The following is a 16,771-nucleotide window of genomic DNA, read 5'->3' as shown; positions in this document are numbered from 1 at the left end:
AGAGAAAAAAAAATTGCTATTAGAAGATTAGGTAATTCTCTCTATGCCATCTCACCAAATAAAACTTTCTTATTTACCAATAGTTATAATTTACATTCCTTTTTCACCATTATCATCCATTTGATCCATAAAAAAGACGCATTTACCTTTGGGTAGAGTAGAGTTGATTCGTGCGTTGTTGTTGACAGTGAACGACGGTGGGGTCGTAGTGTCGACGTGGACCCCCATGATAGGGATGTGGTCCCTCGTGCAGCCGTCCTCCTCATCCTTAGCGCATTCCCCTTCCACCTGCTCTTGCTTTCGGGAGGGGTTTATGGTCCGAGCCCCATCACCATTCGCTGCCAATAGCAGCACACGAGGCCGTCGTCCTCATTCCCGAGGTCAAATGTGTCTTTTCTATCGATTAAATGGATAATAGTAACGAGAAAGGAATGAAAATTAGAAACGGTAGCAAATAAGAAAGTTTATTTTATGAGATGGCATAGAGAGAATTATCTTAGCTCCTGATGACAAATAAGAAATGTTTTCAATGATCAAATGTGTGCACGTAGGCATAGGTGCACATGTGCCCCATAAGCTCCTTGTCGGCACTGCATGATGATCTAAAGAAACACAGCTAAATTACGGTTATAAGCGCTCTAATAACTCTTGAATACGATTTTCCGTTTGAATTCGACATGTTTTTGGATGCAACACTGTAATTCTCTCAGCAATCCTAATAAACCATCCCATAGGCTATGCGTGAATATATCTTGGATTTTATCATTTTCAGTGATGAGGTCTAAATTTACCTAATAGGCAGGTACGTTAACAGTAATGCATCACCATCGCAATTGCCGTGGAAAAGCTGCTTCCTGATCATCACTGGCTTTATGCACCAACATGCATCTTCTTTTCCATCTTTCGACATCTTTTTTAGCAGCTGTCTAATCTTATCTATCATGTGCTGATCTCTTCAATTCAGGCCAATAGATTGGCCACCTTGGTGAGTCGTAACAAATAGACAACGTCGTGTAGCAACTCCTGACATGGCATGCACGACATATCATATTTGTCACAGAACACTCATTGTACAGGCGACTGATTGAATTGCAACTAGTGCTTAATTTTTTTGATTGTGTTTCTTGTTACCAAGGCAATTAATTCTTTTACTGCTCTTGTATTATTATGATCGAAATGTCCTGTAACAAATACCAAGCTGAATTTAAGCTCCGTTTGATTTTTTTAGAGATTTAGTGTTGGCCCATCTGATTTGATCTAAATCTAGGGGTTTTTTTTACTTGTTTAAATCTAGCTAGGTTGAAGACAAAGGTACTAAGCAACATAATTTATCTAAATCTACTTTATTTTTTAGAGAGATTTTTATTGTTGTTTTTTCTACAATAGCTTAAAAAGTACATGTAGCACTGCATAACAACCGCAAACTGACCTGCCCTGTCCCCATTGTTGGAAGAGGGACGGCCCTAATTTAATTAAGACATATTAACTTGAAATCATGTGTCGGTAATAAGTATGTGTCATCTCAAAATATTAGCTTGAAAAGGAGGAATTGGAAAAAGCTAGCCACTGGAAGTCCGCGCCGGTGCGATGACTGCGACGACAGGGCTACCTTCCCTCGTGGTGCCCCTCCCCTTCCTTAGCTCCAAATCGAGGTGGGGGCCGGTGACGGGGTGGCGATTCGTACACACATGGACGGATCTACACGGGGCCGGTCAGATCCGGTCCAGTCCAACATCAGTGCCGATAAGAGAGTCAGATGGAGGCTGAGGCGGCGGAGGGGGGCATGCGTGCGTGGATCTACGCAGAGTCGACCTGTTTGCAACTGACAACGCGTGTCGACTGGCGCGTGTGCAGGCTACTGCTTGCCTACAGCCCGAAATTGTGCGGTGCTGCTGTGTCCGATGACGGAGTCAGGCAGAGGTCGAGGTAGCGGAGGGGGTAGGTGCGCACTGATCTGCGTGGGGTCATCCCGTCTGCAGCTGACGACGCGTGCCGACCAGTGTGTGTGCAGGCTACTGCTCTGTTGTGTGGCTGCGGCCCAAAACCGTGCGATGGTATCGTGTCCATGCCCGTCCAGTCGACTTAGCCACGAGCCCAGGGCTGTTGGGCTGCTAGTGGCTGTTCTCGGATGGACGACGCGGGACCTGTTGTGGATGTGATGGCCAGTGCGACCGCTTCATCTGCGCGGTCGAAAGTCTTACCTGGCTATTGTTGGTGCCGCCGCCGCCGCCGCCCTTGGGTGCTGCTTCCCTCCTTTAAGGCATCGTCGTGGTGCTTTTCCCCCATCATGTGAACTCTCCGGGTGAAAACCTTATTCTGGCTCTATAGATAAGCGACGGCGGTGTCTTCGACGTCGTAACCTCCTTGGAGGTATCGCTTTGGAGGTCCCCGCGTTTGAACAGCTGTTGGCTTGGGTCCTGCATTGGACTGCTCGGCGGTGTCATGACAGCATCGATGCAAAGGTTGAGGTCCATCGTGAGAAGTCAGAGCTACTGTACCGCTAGTGTAGCAAGCTTGACAACAATGACTCACATCGAACTCCATTATTTGTGTGTAGTAGTGGCGTTGGGGCTTTTGCTAGTTTTTTTAATTAACCGTGTGGTTTGTAAGATTTTTATAGTCGATTTCCCTCATAAATTGGTTCAACTTTACTCTTCTGTAGTGAATTGCAGAACTCCATGTCAATAAAGAAATTAACAATGCTAAGGAATACTTGTAAATCAATAAAAAAATCATTTGTAAGTCAATAAAGAAATTGACACCGCAAGTGTCGTTGAACAGCATCCGGGTCCCTCCCGTCCGGCGCGACAGCTCAGCGATATATTTTCCGGCCCCCCAGCCCACTGCGCCGCGGGTCCCGCCACTTCACCGCTCCCGCAGCGTGACACGTGCAGTGCCGGTGGTGTGTGCTGTTCGGGACCGCGTGGCGGATCGGCGTCTCCTCCTCCTCCTCCACTCCATCACCTCCTCCTGCGGTCCTGCCTGCCTGCCTGCTGCTGCTTATTGATTCGCGCGGCATCAGCGCGGCGGAAAGTCGCAAGCAAACCATCTCGCTTCCCTTCTCTGCTCTCCATTTGATGCCTTCTCGTCGGCTGGTCGCGTGATTGGCGCGTGTGGAAGGTCGTGTTGGCGGCGCGGGAGATGAAGAGCGGCGGCGGGAGGCAGAAGTGGCCGTGCGACTACTGCGGGGAGGCGGCGGCGGCGCTGCACTGCCGTGCGGACGCGGCGCGGCTCTGCGTGGCGTGCGACCGCCACGTGCACGCGGCCAACGCGCTGTCGCGGAAGCACGTGCGGGCACCACTCTGCGCGGGCTGCGCGGCGCGCCCGGCCGCCGCGCGCGTCGCCTCCGCAGCGCCGGGGGCAGGCGCTGGGGAGCAGACGTTCCTCTGCGCGGACTGCGCAGGCGGATGCGACGCCGCGGCGCGCGTGCCCGTGGAGGGGTTCTCGGGCTGCCCCTCGGCGGCCGAGCTCGCCGCGTCATGGGGGCTCGACCTCCGCGGCGTGGGTGGATGCGGCGGCGACGAGGCAAAATACAACGACGAGGAGGACGCCTTATTCTCGGTGCTCGACTACTCCATGCTGGCGGTCGAGCCGGACCTGCGCGACCTCTACGTGCCGTGCGACCCACCGGAGGTAACCGCCTCTGGCGGTGGCATCCGGCGGCTCAAGGGGGAGACGCTCTGCCACCAGCTCGCAGAAATGGCTCGCCGCCAGGCGGGCATGGCGCAGCCGCAGCCGGATCTGAGCCCCAGGACCCCTCGCCGGAGCTCCGCAGCCTCCAGCGGGCGCTTGCCAGACAAGCAGGCGCCCCCAACGCTGCATCCTCCTCCTCCTCCTCCCGCGGCCACGGAGGTGCCGTTGCCGTATACATCCCTGCTCACGATGGCGTCGGGGAACTGCGGTGAGCTCATCGGTGGCAGTGACCGGATGGCCGATGATGACGAACAACTGCTATGGGACTGCACTACGCCCTCGGTTCCGCCCTCCCAGGTAAATTAGAAGAGAAAATCCCGTCAAAAGGAAAAAGGAAAAAAGGCGAAATTTTTATAAATATTGAAATCTATTAACGGCCAATTTGCATTGTGATTGTATTACTGAATCTTCCACCTTATCAGTAGTACATTAGTCACGTTGTCATGGAGCAGTAAATTAAGTGGCCTCCTATTAAGATCACATGGTGTTGAGAAATGTTAGTCTTAATTTCCACAGCTAACATTAGAAGTCAAATTGGATGTAGTTACGTTGTCAATTCCGCTTATCAGCCAAATCACGAAATGCTGTTGAGTTCTCTGTTAGGTGAGGGAACGGACAAAAAGTATTGGTCTTACGCAAGCCGAAATATTTTTGTGGTTTCTTGTACATCGTTGCTCTCCTGCTAACGGCAGACCTCCTGCCGATTTGCATTCGAAAAAAACTATACTTTTGTGGTTTCATGACGGATACTATAGGTGCCAGTTCTGAAACCATCAAAATTTTACAGTTCTCTGCTTCAGCACATGACCAGGTAGTATTCTGTGGTTCGTAAGTTCTCACGGCGCATCTTCCTCTAGTTTCCTAGGTTTTGTCAGCCAGGAGAATAGAATGGTCTCAGTAACTTTGAGCAGAGAACTAGAGATAAATTTAACCTTTTTGCTTTCACTACTTATGATTCTGTTCTTTTCGAGGCGAGATTGTAGTTGCAACAAAGGTTCATGGACCAGTTGTTTTAGTGGCATTTAATGCACGAAATGGGCCTGAGGAAAGGTATATTTCTTTTAGCAATGATACGAATTAGGCAGAATTTTCCGAAGAGCTGTTGCTATCACGATATGGAAAAATGTGTTGTTTGTGATTTCGCAAGTTACTAGACCAGGCTCACAGTATTTTGACTTTTTGGATATGGAATGGATCCTATATTTTGCAGAAACCAGCTCAATAATCGTGCACCAATTGCAATACCATTTATTTGAACTTCTGATTGTGCACTGCACTGTCAAGAAATCACATCCTCCATACTGCAGATACTTCAGAACTCTCTATTTTTCATTCAAATTTCACGCTGAGTGTGCTTATTGCCAAGGCAAGCAAGACAGTTCATTGCTTTTTATTTGCATGACAGATATGGGACTTCAATTTAGGAAGATCAAGGGATCACAATGAGAACTCCGCACTTGAAGTTGGATTTGGTCCGAACAATGGAGTTTTTACGATTAAGAGTTATAGTGACATGCTTCAGGAAATTTCTTCGGGGACAACGAAAGATCTGGAAGATATTTATGACTCAAGATATTGCGCAGCTGCCGAAGATATCATGTCAACTAGTGTCTGTCAGTTGTCATCGAAAAATGTAAGTCATCTTCCTTTTTCCAAACGTAAAAGGAGTTGGTGTGCTGCCGTGCATATACAGCGCATGTGGCACCTAACTCGCTGTAGTAACAGTGTCAAGTATATCTTCTCATATAGGCCATGTGATAGAAAAGAAGTATTATTAGTCCATGCATTTGAAGGCAAAACTTGCCTCATATTGCTTCCAATTTTTTATTTCCTGCATATCACCATAACCCTTAAGTCCTTAATGCAGAGGAGCAAAGTCAGAGAAAAAAAACTTTTCTGATTAAATGTGTTTTTTAAAGATGAGCATTATCCCCTAATCTGTACCCATGACTTTGCCCCTTCAAGAAACACTTAGCAAAGCTTCTATGATAAAGTCCGGTGGGTTGAGTTGAGTAATCTATACAATATGATGATGATATTTTTCTAGGAACTGGTTGATCAAAGCTTCAAGATCAACAAAATACTGAAAATTGGATTTTTGAAGATGTACCTGAACTTAAAACACGCATATATTTACGGGACACTAGATATTCCATATGTTTGATGGCTTGATGCACCACGTCCTGTTCCAATTGACTGCGTAACAGAGCTTTTGCTGATGTTGATGCACTACTTACTGTTGGATGGGTTCAAGCAGCCATGCTCCTAATTAGATGTAGATCTTATCTTCTAAAGGGCTATGCATGTAAAATTGGGCTCAATGGTCCCATATGGTACGAACGCTTCAAGTTGTTTTTCGGTCACCTTGATAGTTATGGGCCACCATACATATCCTTGTTGCGTCCTCCTCTGGTCTACCATGTCATGGAGGCATCTTGTTTCTTTATGAAAGATTAAAGGACGATTTTGTCAGCACTGAAAACTCGCTATACAAAGCCACACCACGTGTTCTTGATTTTGCATCATTGCACAGTAGTACCGAGTCTCTATCTGGAGCTGTCCTATAAAATTTCAGCGTACCTAGCTGCTGGTTATAGCTCGGGTTAACCATGTTCTCTATATGCTGAACTTCCTCTTTCCAGGTGAGCACTGGGAGCAACAAACGGAAGGTCAGCTCATGCACCTCAACGATGGACGGACCGACAACCTCCGGGAACCATGTGCCCACTTCAGGACCAGCTCTCACCAGGGAGATCTCCTTCGGGGACCAAACCGTCGCCCCAGCTGGAGCTGAGAGGCCTCCCATGAAGTTCGACAGCGAGACACTCGCGCAGAACAGGGACAGTGCGATGCAGCGGTACAGGGAGAAGAGGAAGAATCGCAGGCATGGATCAATGAACTGACCCTCATCTTCTTGTTGCTAATAGCAACACCTTCTGCACCGATCAGAGAGAGTTTCAATATTCTTACTAATCCTTTGATCCTTATTCTGTAGGTACGAAAAGCACATCCGCTACGAGTCGAGGAAGCTGAGGGCTGACACGAGGAAGCGAGTGAAAGGCCGGTTCGTCAAGTCGACCGAAGCACTGAACGCTGGCAATGGTGGATGAGCCATGGCCTGTGAAGATGGAGCTAGCTGCATGTAGCCCGGGTTTGTTTTTTTTGCGGAGGAGCTGAATATGAAGCTGATATGGCGCGTCACAACACCTATATATGCACAATGCTATCGCTGAATACCACGCCGTGTTTAGCCAAATTTTTGGTTTGAAGCATCGTGGTCGTGGGTCAACACCAGAGGTTGCACGCTATGCTGGCAAGAGATAAGAGAGTAAGAGGCGCGACACCCCTTTCTTGTTGCCATCAGAACAGAAATAGATAGCTTGTTTACAGTACTTATTAGCTATGTGATTTACTACGAGTACCTCGTGAATGAGTATGCACTGAAGTATTCTATATCCGGTTTTTATCATCTTGAATTCTTGATTGTGCTAACTATATTTAAGTAGGATTACATATACCCATGCTAATCTTCTCTATATGGTTCCAATTATATCGGATGTCTCCAAAGGGAAGAATTGGCAATTCTAGTCACAAGACCAGACGAATCAAACAAATTAGACTAGAGAGCATATCGTTCGTGCTAGCACAAGAATTACTACGACTGAAAATTCCACCAATCTATTGAACAAAGTCTGAACTCTGGAGAATGGATCCTAGATGCAAATATATATGACTGAACAGAGAGGAAGTGAGTTGGATCTTGCATGTATGTAGCATGCGCATACACCAAGAAGAGGCCTAGGTTGTAGAGCGAGCTGTTGTCGTGCTATCTGGAGGCCGGCGGGGGTGCCCTGGGGAAGCGGGAGAGGGTGGAGGCGACGCCGAGGGCGACGAAGGCGACGGATGCGAGCGCGAGGGAGACGGCGCCCTTGTCGCAGTAGAGCCGGTAGAGGCGGCACACGGCGAACCACCCGCTGGGCTTGTTCCCCCACATGGCCACCGAACCCACCGCGCCGGCACCCGCCGTCGCCGCCGTCTGCAGGTTCACCGTGAGCTGCATGGAACGACAACAACAATGAATGTGAACTTCTTCCAGAAAGAGAGGGAATACGTAGGAGAGAGAAGGTCTTTTACATCTGAGCCTACCTGATCCGCGTGATGCAGCCAGCAATTGCTGATGAGCTTCTTCAGGAAGAGCGCCGTCAGCACCGTGTAGGCGGCGCAGGCGAAGTTGATCGCCACAAAAGCCCTGCAAGTTTCGTTTCCAGCGCGAGTTAAACGGAAAGCTAGATCAGCCGATATGCTCGCTATAGCTAGTTAGATCCGAAAATACACGTATGAACTATGAACTATGAACTGATGCTGATGAATCTACGTACTCCCACACGGCGAACATCTCGAAGCTCACGGTGATGCCCCAGCGGTCCTGCCTGTTGGTGACCACGACCACCGCGGCGACGAGAGACGCCGCGAACGCCAGCAGCCGGAGAGTCACGCTGGTCCTGACGTGCGCGGCGGTGGCGACCCTCATCGTCTCCACCGCCTCCTGCGACTCCAGCTCGACCATCCTCATCGTCATCGTCGCCGGACGCCGACGCCGATCGACTCGCCCTGTCCCTGTCTAACCCTGCACGAGTGCAAAACGTCGATCCCGAAGCAGCAGTTAACGTCGGAGCCTCGTGCACTTGCATGCGTGCATGCATACATACATACATATATATACACACACCTGTCGGAGGAAGGGTTTAAAGATCGAAATCTGCAAAAGCAAGAGTCTTTGGGAATGTTGGAGTCTCGTATGTATCCATGTCTCTCTGTAAAGGAAAAGGCCGATATGCATGATCCTGCAAGCAGATCATGACTCTCCCATGTCTTTTGAAAGTTTTGGTTTTTTTTGCCCCCCTCTTGACAAAGTTTAGACTGTCCTAGCCTCGTTCCATCAACCTGGAGGGCGACTGACACGGTTGCGGATTGGTACTAGACCCTAGCTGGTGCTTCCTCTCGACAACCACAGCCAAAGGATCCGTTCTCTAGCCATTATCACTATTTAGTGCATCTATTATATTATTATTTAAGTGTTAAAAGAAGTTATTATTTTCGTTCTCAACGTCACAAAATTAACATGTTAATCAATAAAATATAAAAATTTAGATCACTTATGGTTACAACATCTAACTATCTAAATTAAAACAAAGAGTCCATATCAAATATGATTAATAAATAGCTAAATTCGGAATTAAAATTATAGAAAATATAAAAGATGAGTTAGTTCTCACATCACATCTTCTCCCTACTCTCCTCCTATCTATAAAAACCCTTAAAATTCAAATAATTTAACCACTTTTATCAATTATCATCGTCCTCCAACCTCTCTATCTTGTTACCTGTTACAGATATGTAACTCGTTTTACTAATAAAAATAAATAAAGTAAATTAGGAGAAAAATTAGCTAATAATCTCCTACCCATTTTTCGGATCCCGTCTAAAATCAAACTACGGTATCGCTTCCGACGTATTCGTTCGGTAATACTCCAATGACGTATATACATCTTCATATCTTAAGTTTATGCTAGATGTTACCATGTCTAATGTTTGTATTTTCATTGCACCACACGTGCACTTAGCTGGTTATAGAAAATTAGCAGTTCGATTTATATATGGTTTGTGAAGCAAAATATCTAAATAAAGAGTCCAAATAAAATTAAATAAATAATAATTGAAATTGGGGTTAGAATAGAAAAAAAGAAGGATCCATATCAAATTTATTTTTAGAAAAAAAATTATTATAAAAATCAAATACCTAAATAAAAAAATTTATGTAAAATATAATTAATAAAAAATTATCCTGATAAAATATTACAGTAAGATCATTAGAATGGATCATCTTACTAGTTTGGAAGGAAAGGAGCGTGTAACAGACCTCAATCACCAAACACAAATTGCAATACAAATTGGGGCAAAGTGCCAGGGACTACTACTCTGGATAGTACTAATTTGGAGAAGAATTAGAGGGTTCAGGGGATAGCAAGAAAAGCCGGGGAAGAAACAGAAGAGAAGTCAGGGAAGGGAGGAGCCGAGGTAGAAGAAGGAAGCCGATCCTTGTCTTTTTTCTCTTCCCCTTCCAGCGTTGCTTTTAAAAAAAAAAAAAAAAGCAAAGGCATAAATTTTATTGACGACTTAAACATTAGCTTGTACATCAATGATGCATGGAGGTCCAAGCATCCATACATGATGACCTGAACTCAAAGAACAAGCTAATCTAGCTAGATTATGAGCATCTGTATTTGATTTCCTACCTTCATGACAGAACTCCACATGACTGAAGTTTCCCTGTCTATACCTAATTTCTTCAAGTACTGCCACATCCTTGCCCTTTGATTTATCTTTCTACCTTTGCGTGGGCCTGCGATCCAGCCCGACTTTGATCCGTCACTCGCGTCATCTCGGAACGACAGAACGATAGAGTTTTCAATCCCAAGGAGAAATCCGTCGCTCGCGTCATCTCGGAAATTCAGGAACTCCTGTCCTTACTTGCTCCTATCATTAGCGAGTAATCCGATGTTTTTCTTCTGTTGGAAGTCAGGAGCTTCGATGCTCCACCGGCTCAGCCTTCCATCTGATGGAGACTTCTTCTCTTGCGTATGTAATTGCTCTCCTTCTTATTAATACAAAAGCCGGTAATGTTCTGGGTCTTTCGAAAAAAAAGTTTAGACTGTATAACAGTGGTGTATGGGCCGTACCGCGAGCGTCATAAGCCAGCCTTGCTCACGGAAATTTGAACTCTCAAACCTCCTGCCGGCACCAAGTGGCTCATTCTTGGCAACTTTAACATGATCTACCAAGCAATCTAGAGACAAGAATAACAAATTATATACTGCCAAGACTGCATGAGAGCTCCAAAATAGTGAGATGACTCGAAGTACAGAAGAATGAAGCTAATTTGACCTTCTCGACCGTTGATTGGCTGCCACGATATGCAATGTTTATGGTTAGATGTGAAGCCATGAAGGAAAGAGAACATATCCAGGAAAAAGTCCTAGTCTTGCTTTAGGACTCGCACACTTCAGTTTTAGATTTCCCAGAAAATGTTGGCGTACTAAGACTTAGTCTGCGACTAACAAATCCCAATTCTGACAGTTGAGTGTTCTTCTGATCGATATCTGGAACCCGAAAAGGTGAACATACCAGGGAGTGCATACAGGAAAAGGGATAACGAAGTGCTGCATTTTATTGGAAGATTAAATATGTACAGTTTGCTGGTGAAAGATGAACACAGGGGAGAGGAGCGGTAACAGAGTTAGTTAGTCATGGTAAAAATATTTACAGATTTCTTTTTTTATGCGCAGCAGCGCAAGTTATACATGAGAGGGCACAAGCAAACATCAATTGCTTATGTCGAAGTACTTGGGATCAGCGGGGAAGTCATGCTCCACTCGCAGCTGCAACAAAGATGAAACATGTCCATTAAATCTATGGATTTAACAGCACAAGAAAAAAAGCAACGACAGGACAAACTTAAAAAAGCCTTTCAAAATGATTCTCAGAAAGACAAAAGGATGATTTACTATCATATAGGCAATAACCGAGTATCATTAAGTATGTGGATCGTGTGCAAATAACCTATAATATATATCAACCCAATTTCAGACTGACGGAAGAAAGAAATGGAAAAGTGGTAGTGCCAAGAGCAAAAACTTCAACTACATCAAAAAACTTGCATACCTCGCCTTCATCTGCATCTGAGTGCCTTTGAGGAAATACAACTCTAAGATCATTGTAGAGATAGAACCTCCGCTCTTCCTCGGGCACTGTATTGCTACCGTATGGTGCTGATGATGGATCAGATTTGCACCGAAGCATTGATTTTGAGGATTTCTTGGAACAGGGGCACAAAAAGCGCAGGTGCAAAGCATAACGAAGCACACCTCCACCTGAACTATCATTGATCTTAGTAGATGAACAGCACGATGTCTTTCCACCTAAGCAAGACTTGTCTATTTGACAGTGGCAACCATCAGAATCAGTATTGTCTTTTTTATCGCTAGGAGAGCCAGATTTATTTGATTCTTTAGAATCACTTTCCAATGAACAACATTTTGTGTCCAGACCTCCTTTTTCTGATTCGTCATTTGAGTTGCAGTTCTGTCCATGCCCACAGCCTGCAAAGACAAAGAAAATTTATCATTGCCTCAAAATCTACAGTTTGGATTCAACCAATATCGGTATCAGGCTACCAGCTCCATTACATTCAGAACATAGAGTTCCCCGTTCTCTAGGTTCACTTCCACATGAGACTGACTGAGATTTGGGTCCAACATTAACATCACAGGACCTGCTTCCTTCTTCCACTGGATTAGTGGGACAAACAGAGGGAGATAGTGTGACCTTTTGCCGCATGAAAGTCTGTCTCGTCACACAAGAGAAATAAGATGAGAACGGGGGACAGAGAAAACAAAAACAGGTCACTGTGATTGATAAAGCAGCCCTCAAGAATCTAGCACTCAATCCCTCTAAAAAAGGTGAAGCATGTCCATTGCATGTCTTAGTACTTTCAGACATGCACTAAACAATGAATTTCATGCACCGCCCTATTTCCATATTAGTTTCTTTTTCCAGTACTTAATTTGATGGTAAACCACTTGGTAGCTCTCTTATAGATGAGGAATTGCAATGTATGCTGATCTACTATGCACATGATCAACTTCAGACTAAGCCTACACAAAATGGTTAAGGCTTGCAAGCAGCAAAATAATTGGATTTAATCTTATATTGTCTCAGTCAATCAGAAAAATGACGTGTGTACATATTTAGCCAACAAGTGAATAGGAAGAAGGCAAACATATGATCATACGGTGAACATTCAGTTCTCTTCAGTATCCGATGAAAAATGATAGTACATTACTCGCATTTCCTGTACCTTGGTTCCAGAAGGCATGTCACTCAAGTCATAATTGCAGAAGAAAGTATGTAGTGGAGTCTTCTCCGGGTTGCTCACGACCTGTCGAAGTTATATTTTAATTTTCAATAGTATGGATACACAATATACAACTTCGAAAAGTAGGCAGATGCAAAACAGCAAATCAGGTCCCAGAAGTCGGAAAGAAAATATGTAAAAGATCATGTCCAAAAATGTGGAACCATTTCAAAGACGAACTGAATCCAAAGTAAAGTTGCCGAACAATTGAAGGGTTACAAATAAAATGTCATCAGAAAAATATCGAGGTTGTAGCGTGTGATTCAGCAAGGCACTAAAATCTAGAGTTTGAAACCAAGACTTAATGATGCAAATGATAAAATGCCTACTGACATAGCAATTACCAAGGAGAGGATATTTATTCAAAACACGCTCAGCGTTATGTAAAAACTTAGCAGTATTGTCGGTATAAAATTCATGCAGCGAAAGAGGCGAAAATTAATTGTAATGATTAAAGCAGATGCAGACAGCTCCACCCTCAAGAAAATTTCTAATGACAATAGGCCTTGTCAGTTAAGATAGCTCATATAGGTCATGTAATTATTATCAAGTACAAATGCAGAAAAAACATAGGCGCAGTGCACGATATACAACAACTATTTCACGAAGGATAAACTGGCCGAAGGTTAAAACCATATTCAATTTTAGGAATTCCAAACAATTTAGTACCAGTTGTATGTGACCCTTAACAGGGATGCGTAAACGACTCTTTGCTGATCGTGAATCATTGTTACTGAGGCTTCTTTGGAGCTTTGGGCTTTTGTTGTTATTTGCAGGCAACCTCCCCACAAGATCAATAGAAGAATAGTACAATAAGGAGCTATCTTCATCTATGCTTGTTACCGAGAACGGAAGTTTCTGAGTTGTGGGGGAGAAACTACCACCAGTGACATTTAGAACAGCTAAGAAACCATCAATTGTCTGCATTCAGAGAGAAGAATAGAATCAAATTCAACAGTCAATAGCCCAGTATTCTAGTACATTCTAGTAAGTGAACAAGAAATTAGAGACCTGACTGTCTTTTCCATAAGAATATCGACCAGATAGAAGGGACTCCTCAAAGGAGCCAACTAGTGGCCTCCTCACAAGCAGACTCGAACTCCGAACATAACCAACTCGGGGAGACGTAGGGGTAGATTCAGGACCCCAGTTTCGATACCTTCTCAATGAACTCCATTTGGGTGTCATAACATCAAGTTCATCATGTAACAAGTTAGTTTCTTCTGACCCGTCCTGCATCCTAATTCCAACAGACCCTCCCGTTTCCTTTAAATCTAGAAAATCATTTTCAAGATCTCTCATTAGATATCTTTGAGATCCAGTAACCTTAATTTTGTTCATATATTTGGGGCTGAGAGGAGATAGCGAAAGCGGAGAGTGCACTAACTTTGCACTAGCTGCTAGATGGTCATAATAGGATAAGGACTCCTTGCTCCCAAGTAAAGGACCATCAGTCAATAAATTAGAATTGCTCCTACTAACATCCCATTCTGGGTTCCAATTGGAGCACCTGGTTGGCGACTCCTGTGTTTCAAAAGAATTGAGGCATCCAGTATTGGCTTTTTTACTATCTTGGAAACCAGAACTGTATAGTTTGTCGGCTGAATCAGAATGCCTCAATGTAGCATCACCAGAAGAAATATTGAGCAAATCACCATGAAACTGTTTAGGAAGCACATTTTTCAATGGAGAGAACAGTCTTTTCCTTGCTTGAAGTTCATGCTGATCAAATGGTGACAGACAATTGCTGACGACAGAAGATGAATGGACCATATCTGCTTCTGTTCTATCAGAAGCTCCAATACAACCTGATTGAAAGCCCACAACCCTCCATGTGGGCATGTGGACAGCGGGCACAAGTTTCCGATGAGATCTACAATTTGCATCTCTGGAATCAATTTTCAGTCCACGGAGGTCAGCAGGTTTGTCAAACGCATTACTGTCTCTAGAATATCCGTTTGACTCATTTGGGGCATCTAATGCGGTCTTTCTATTAAAATCACCAATCAACGGGTATGAAAGTGCCCTGCTACTTGAGCTTCCTGCTGGAAGCCCATCTAAATCACAGGCACCAACACTTCTGAAATGAGGAGGGCTTGGTGCAGATGTACACAATGCTGTAGGCACATCCTCCTTGGCTGGAGGAACTTGAGGTAAACCCATCACAACCAATCTGTGTTACTTCCTCGCAAAAAGAGGAAGATTGCCAATTCGGATTACCTAAAATGTACTTATTCAACTCCTTTCAATGTCCTTCAGAATCTGTATTCCAGTCCCCGGAACACCAAACCAATGCGTGTGGAATCATTGACTGAAATCAATCAACACCGGAAGGGTAGAACTACACTCCGATGTCCGACTCAAACGCATCTGAATCAAGGATATCATCATGTTTCCATGACTACTGCGGCAACCAGAGATGAAGCACAATTTGGAGCCTGAGCAAGCAGCCAGGAACCTGGGATGAACCATGCCAACAAATCACATCACAGCCCTGCAGAAGCAAATCCAAGGGCATTAACTTCACCATACCGCTGAGCTTAGTTAATGCCATGTGCTAGTATTACTTTGTTTAGCTCATAAAAGGAAAACTGTCAGCTACTGAAGCTTCTTAAACTTGATGCATCAGAAATAGCAAGTGAACTGCCAACTAATAATTGCATCGATAACCTCTAAGCATTAGACCATTCATTACAGAGACCATGACCCCATTCCACGCTACACACAAATCAGGACAGTAGAGGTTCATCACAGAATATATGAGCACTACGAAAACAAAACTATAAATGGACCAAAAATCAAGCTCAGATTAGGAAACCCCCATCTACTGAAAGAAGGGGCTTAGCAACATCCAAATTTAAATAAGGATGATGCACAAATTTGGGGGCTCGCCGTATTAATGATCGGAACAAAGAAGCCAGAGTCCCAGTAATTACTGAACAGAATCACAACGTGATAAGAGAAACCGCGGAAATCCAAAACAAAAACACATGGATAAACAAAGAAGCCAGCCTACCAGACAGACCAAACCGAGGAATCAACCGCATCCCACCGAATCGAATTGGGCTCCGCTCTTCAGCGATGGACCGCCTTGATCTGGTCGCCAGAAATTCACTCAAGAAATCAGGTGTATTCCGGTCAATCCCTCCTGCGTTCTACTCCCCACCTTAATCCCCCCCCCCCCTCTCCTTCCTAGCCTTCTCCTCTTCCCCTCCCTTTCTTGTGTTCTTGGCTACTCCCCCCTCCTGTGTTCTCCAATGGTGGCTATATAATTCTGCGAGTGACCACGGATGGTTGATTAAGGCGCAAATCAGATATTTTTAAGGCGGAAAACGGTGGATTAACAGGACTAGCAGCATCTGGTATTCTGGTTGTTTCGTATCTCCGGCAGAAGGCTGTTTTGGTTTGGCTTGCGTTCTTGTTGTTCCACGCTCATGGATAAATGTTTTCCGAGGACCCATCTTGGCATCTTCCGGTTTGGTCCCTGAGGTCCTTCAATTTTGACTATTTAAATTTTATTTGGTGAAGTTCTAGTTTTGAGATCATGTATAATTTATGATTTGTAGGATAAAAAAAAGTAACTTAAATATCTATTTTCAGTTTAAAATAAGAATAAGATGTCTAAATCAAAAACCTTCCATCGGTGACGCATTATATTGTTGTTTCGACAATATATCACTATTATCTCAATAATATATGGGATAGCTATGTTAATTACATATGAATTATGATAGTAAATCTTTAAAACATAGCTAAAGTAATAGCATGCAAGTATTTTTTTCCCTACGATTTTGGGTAAAATGGCAGTTAAGACTTTTATATGTGCAGCGTGCCGAAAGTGTTACCCAACCAGCCATTCTTTTGCTGCCACTGTCTATCAGCTAGAATAATTTTTAATCTAGGTGTACTGCTATGCAAATTGTTCAGATGTGTATGGAGTAACAGTATGATAAAATTCAATATGAAGTGACAAGTCATTGGTATACAATTGACTATTTTTTCTATGGGACAATTGACTATTTTTTTCTATGGGACAATTGACTATTTTTTCTATGGGACAATTGACTAATTTATGAAAGTAAAATAGTATCACCAAGAACATAG

At 44.2% G+C, this 16,771-nt stretch overlaps 3 protein-coding genes across 4 annotated transcripts; 1 reads left to right on the top strand and 2 right to left on the bottom strand.

Annotated features, from left to right (window-relative positions):
* Window positions 1-2,980: 2,980 nt before the first annotated feature.
* LOC133898884 (zinc finger protein CONSTANS-LIKE 15-like) lies at window positions 2,981-7,162 on the top strand. Its single transcript, XM_062339689.1, has 4 exons — window positions 2,981-3,990; window positions 5,099-5,326; window positions 6,336-6,577; window positions 6,689-7,162. The coding sequence occupies exons 1-4, from the start codon at window positions 3,142-3,144 to the stop codon at window positions 6,801-6,803; spliced, it is 1,434 nt and encodes a 477-aa protein (XP_062195673.1). The 5' UTR covers window positions 2,981-3,141; the 3' UTR covers window positions 6,804-7,162.
* A 357-nt stretch (window positions 7,163-7,519) lies between these two features.
* On the bottom strand, window positions 7,520-8,260 carry LOC133898663 (CASP-like protein UU-1). Its single transcript, XM_062339342.1, has 3 exons — window positions 8,073-8,260; window positions 7,869-7,942; window positions 7,520-7,782 (listed from the first exon to the last, which is right to left on the bottom strand). The coding sequence occupies exons 1-3, from the start codon at window positions 8,258-8,260 to the stop codon at window positions 7,520-7,522; spliced, it is 525 nt and encodes a 174-aa protein (XP_062195326.1).
* A 2,643-nt stretch (window positions 8,261-10,903) lies between these two features.
* LOC133898236 (uncharacterized) lies at window positions 10,904-16,101 on the bottom strand. 2 transcript variants are annotated; one of them, XM_062338845.1, is made up of 7 exons: window positions 15,684-16,101; window positions 13,679-15,161; window positions 13,337-13,588; window positions 12,611-12,691; window positions 11,928-12,096; window positions 11,416-11,852; window positions 10,904-11,132 (listed from the first exon to the last, which is right to left on the bottom strand). In XM_062338845.1, exons 2-7 carry the CDS (start codon window positions 14,828-14,830, stop codon window positions 11,076-11,078), a joined length of 2,148 nt encoding a protein of 715 aa, XP_062194829.1. In that variant the 5' UTR covers window positions 14,831-15,161; window positions 15,684-16,101; the 3' UTR covers window positions 10,904-11,075. The 2 variants fall into 2 exon arrangements, with proteins under 2 accessions (XP_062194829.1, XP_062194830.1); XM_062338846.1 differs by having other exon boundaries at window positions 11,940-12,096; window positions 15,684-16,100.
* Window positions 16,102-16,771: the final 670 nt, after the last annotated feature.

This window comes from Phragmites australis, chromosome 18 (assembly GCF_958298935.1).
Source record: "Phragmites australis chromosome 18, lpPhrAust1.1, whole genome shotgun sequence".
NCBI lineage: Eukaryota > Viridiplantae > Streptophyta > Magnoliopsida > Poales > Poaceae > Phragmites > Phragmites australis.
This window is presented reverse-complemented; position numbering and strand designations above follow the sequence as displayed.

Bases quoted from the DNA above. Each gene is read 5' to 3' on its own strand.
- LOC133898884 (XM_062339689.1), top strand. From the start codon at position 3,142: ATGAAGAGCGGCGGCGGGAGGCAGAAGTGGCCGTGCGACTACTGCGGG. The intron at 3,991-5,098 runs GTAAATTAGAAG...TTTGCATGACAG, and splicing joins CCTCGGTTCCGCCCTCCCAG to ATATGGGACTTCAATTTAGG. The intron at 6,578-6,688 runs GCATGGATCAAT...CTTATTCTGTAG, and splicing joins GAGAAGAGGAAGAATCGCAG to GTACGAAAAGCACATCCGCT.
- LOC133898663 (XM_062339342.1), bottom strand. From the start codon at position 8,260: ATGGTCGAGCTGGAGTCGCAGGAGGCGGTGGAGACGATGAGGGTCGCC. The intron at 7,943-8,072 runs GTACGTAGATTC...CGAAACTTGCAG, and splicing joins GAGATGTTCGCCGTGTGGGA to GGCTTTTGTGGCGATCAACT. The intron at 7,783-7,868 runs GCAATTGCTGGC...TCTTTCTGGAAG, and splicing joins CTTCCTGAAGAAGCTCATCA to AAGTTCACATTCATTGTTGT.
- LOC133898236 (XM_062338845.1), bottom strand. From the start codon at position 14,830: ATGGGTTTACCTCAAGTTCCTCCAGCCAAGGAGGATGTGCCTACAGCA. The intron at 11,853-11,927 runs GTAGCCTGATAC...TTGTCTTTGCAG, and splicing joins TTCTGAATGTAATGGAGCTG to GCTGTGGGCATGGACAGAAC. The intron at 11,133-11,415 runs GTATGCAAGTTT...TCTTTGTTGCAG, and splicing joins CAGATGCAGATGAAGGCGAG to CTGCGAGTGGAGCATGACTT.